Consider the following 3,670-nt stretch of genomic DNA (forward strand, 5'->3'; position numbering starts at 1 on the left):
AGAGTAACTTGGAGGTGGGGCAAGAAGCCACCTCTGTAAGAGCTGACCCTGCTGGCAGGGGGTTGGGAGGTTTGCCCACACATGTGCTGTGTGAGGGCTCTGGCTGAGGCAGTGCCTCCCTGACTCCACGGCCAGTGGAGCTCCCAGGGTGGCAGGGGCAGGACACGAAGCTGTCTCAGTCCCTGCTGCAGAACTGGGCTCCTGGCCTGGCTGCTCCCATCTCCCACAGCTGGCTCCTCACCTGGCTGCTCCCTTCTTCACGTCCCCTGTGGTGGGTGAGCGCTTCGACCTGTTCCTGCTCTGGTTGTATGGCACTTTGGGTCTCTGGGGGGTGAGGTGGGAGCAGAGGGAGGAGCTCGGCTGCTGGTCTGACCATTAGTGATGAGATCAAGACCATTAAAATCACAAATGTAGTGGGAAGAGACCAGTGAAAGCCCTGTCACTAAAAACAGGTTCCTTAGAGGTCAGTAGCATACTACTAATGCAGTTTCATACATGTTAGTAGCAGTTTTTGTCATAAATTCTGTATGTAATTTCAGAACTGCCTTTTTTTGTTTGTTTGCTTGTCTCCCCAGTGGTTTGGCAACCTCGTCACCATGGAGTGGTGGAATGACCTGTGGTTAAATGAAGGGTTTGCAAAGTTCATGGAGTTCCTGTCAGTCAGCGTTACCCATCCAGAGCTGAGAGTTGTAAGCAGCAGCTTCTGTACTTTTATTTCATAACTGCCTTCTGAGCACACTGATTACTAAGGGTACAAGGAGATTGGTGCTGTGAAGCTCTTTAAATTTCTGCTGGAGAGGATTATCTGATGTTAACTCTGAAGGGCAGCAACGTTGCTTTTACTATATGTAAATATTTTCAGGCACTTAAGGTAGAAGTTAGTGATTGGAATGCAAGCATAATGTTTTTAAAAATATATTTAGACTTCCAAAAATTTAAATGCATTTTTTTACCAAATTAAATCAGATAGGGTTAGACTTGAGGACACTAAAATCCTTCCACTAGCCTTAGTAAAGGTCTGAAGTGAGACCTCCACCTTTGTGGAAGTGAGATGAGCAATGCACCTGGGCAGAGTTGTGCCCAGTGGCATCAAAATAGGGAAATTTGTGGATGCTGACAGTCTGATCTGAGGTGATTCTCCACTGTTAGCTGCAGTCAGCAAGCTGCAGCTATTGAAAAACCCTACACACTGAGAGCTTGAGCTTTGAGAACAGAATGATAAACACCTGATAAACACTCTGCACCTCAGCCTTGGTGAATGTTTGGGTTCAGGGACCAAGGAATGTACCATAGCAACTCATTAGCCAATAAACCTGTGACACAAATGTCAATAATCCAGTGAATCTATAAGAGATGCTTACTGTAATAAAGTTTAGACCCTTTCTTCACCTCCTGACTTACTTTGGAGCCTGTGTGTCACCCGGACGCCTCTACAGCGACAGAAATTCACCTTTTGTTGTTTGCTTCAGATTTGTTTTATGATTACTGTCCACTCTCTCATCAAACTGTGGGAATATGTGGGTGTGTTTTTGGACTTCTTTTCAAGTCTCACTAGCTGGAGTATTTTGAATCACAGAATCAAGAAGTGTGGATGGCAAGGGATTTTTAAAGGTCATGCACTGAGCGTGGACATCTTCAAGCAGGTCAACTATTTAAAACAATAGAAGGGATTTATCTGTCTGTGCTACTGTTTTGGGTTTCTTTATGCTCTAGATTAAAAAGGAAGATGTTTTGTCTTCTTTATATGATTTAAAGAGCATGGTGGAATAGCCTAAAAGTTAAAGAAGTAGGGATTCACTGGTCACTGAGCAAAACATAGTAGTAATATTTGGGTTTGCCTCCTGTTAGGAAGACTACTTCTTAAGCAGATGTTTTGATGCCATGGAAGTGGATGCATTAAATTCATCACATCCTATATCTACTCCTGTGGAAGATCCAACTCAAATTCTGGAGATGTTTGATGATGTTTCTTACAGCAAGGTAAAACACAGAACTGCTGTGGTTGTCAGTTGTCCTGCTTGTACTGTGTGATTGTACCTTACTGGTTTCACCCCTCACACACAGTGTTAATGTCTTCATGGCCTGAATAGTTCCTTACCCAGAACACTTGGGTGGATTCAAATGGTGGTTGCCTTTTCCATTTCTAAAATGGGGAAGCCTTTATGACTGCTATCTGCTCTCTATCACTTTAGTCATAAACTGATGTTTTGGGTTCTTAACCCGGGGAGTGGTTTTCACTGGAGCATTACATGGTGTTGGCTTGTATAGCAATAAAAAAAACCCCAAACCATAACTCAGTCATTGGTGGTTTTAAGAATAACAGCCACAGAAAAACCAAGTACTGCTTCAATATGCTTAAACCCCAATAACTGTTCAATCAGAAAAACATGTAGTAGTGACCGTTACAGGGATTAGTGTCATGCTGAAACTTTTCTGAAAGAAACACCCTGCCAGCCAAGCAGTAGTTTTGGAAACACTTTATCACTGTTTTTTTTTTTCAGGGTTCTTGTATATTAAATATGCTGAGGGACTACCTGACTGCTGATGTGTTTAAAGCTGGACTTGTGCAGTACCTGCAGAAATACAGCTATCGGAACACGAAAAATGAAGATTTGTGGAACAGCCTGTCAAGTGCAAGTGTTCCTGACTCCCTTTTGTTTGTTTTTTTCAGTTTGTACTTCTCATGAATGATGTGTCTCTAATATATTACTGAAGACTGTGACCAGGATTTAGATTATGACATCAAAGAGAGCTGACCAACACTTTTTTCTGTTTTCTTTTCAGATTTGCCCTGCAGCAGCTACCAGCAGTAACGAACTAGATGGTGATGGTTTCTGCAGAAGGAGCCAGCAATCCTCCTCAGCTGCAGTAAGCACCTATTTTTTTACCCATCAGTCAGTACTGAGGAGTTTGACACATCTGTGTCCTCTCACATTGATGTTCCATGCCCTGGCATGGATACAGGCAACCTCCAAGAGCATTCTTTGAGCATGGTTCCACTGTAAGTTCCTTCAGTTTCTATGGAAGGTTTTTTTTTTTCTGAGTTTGGACAGATGTCCTACTCCTGTGGCCAAGGCTGACTGAAAAACAGTGGTACTTCAAGATATGTCATTAGCTGTATGAAAGTGGCCCCAAGAAGACTAGCTGGAGATGTCAGGACATCATGCAGAGCTTACCAATACCCAGCAGCTTGTGCAGAGTTCCCACAGACCCATTTCTGTCTGACTGTAACTGTACTCCCGTCTTCCTCCTCTCCTTACCTGTCTTCTTTTTGCCTTGCTAAAAAACAGCACTGGACAAAAGCAGAGACTGTTGATGTGAGGGCAATGATGGACACCTGGACGCTGCAGAAAGGTTTTCCCCTGGTGACAGTCACAGTGAGAGGGAAGAACATCCACGTGCAGCAGGAGCACTACAGGAAGGGAGTGGATTCCCCTTCATCCAAAGGGTAAATGTCAGCATGCCAGCTGGAAGACTCTCCTATGGCAAACAGTGGTGCACAGTAACAGCTTTTAGTCTTCACAGAATCCCAGCAGGGTGGGGTTGGAAGGGACCTCTGGAGATCATCTCCTCCAACCCCCTGCTCCAGCAGCTCCCCCCCAGCAGGGTGCCCAGGGTCACAGCCAGGCAGGTTTGGGATCTCTCCAGAGCAGGAGACTCCACAGCCTCT

General features: G+C 44.6%; 1 protein-coding gene across 1 annotated transcript in view; it reads left to right on the forward strand.

The window, feature by feature from the left end:
• LOC103777358 (endoplasmic reticulum aminopeptidase 1-like) overlaps window positions 1–3,448 on the forward strand; it is a gene marked incomplete at both ends in the record, with an annotated part of 6,766 nt that extends 3,318 nt beyond the window's left edge. Inside the window, 5 exons of the mRNA XM_008944910.1 lie at window positions 576–689; window positions 1,849–1,980; window positions 2,502–2,633; window positions 2,785–2,868; window positions 3,291–3,448. Coding sequence (XP_008943158.1) covers window positions 576–689; window positions 1,849–1,980; window positions 2,502–2,633; window positions 2,785–2,868; window positions 3,291–3,448 — 620 coding nt within the window. The remainder of the gene's footprint in view (window positions 1–575; window positions 690–1,848; window positions 1,981–2,501; window positions 2,634–2,784; window positions 2,869–3,290) is intronic.
• Between the last annotated feature and the right edge of the window lie 222 nt (window positions 3,449–3,670).

This window comes from Merops nubicus, unplaced genomic scaffold (genome assembly GCF_000691845.1).
Source record: "Merops nubicus isolate BGI_N331 unplaced genomic scaffold, ASM69184v1 scaffold30937, whole genome shotgun sequence".
Taxonomy (NCBI): domain Eukaryota; kingdom Metazoa; phylum Chordata; class Aves; order Coraciiformes; family Meropidae; genus Merops; species Merops nubicus.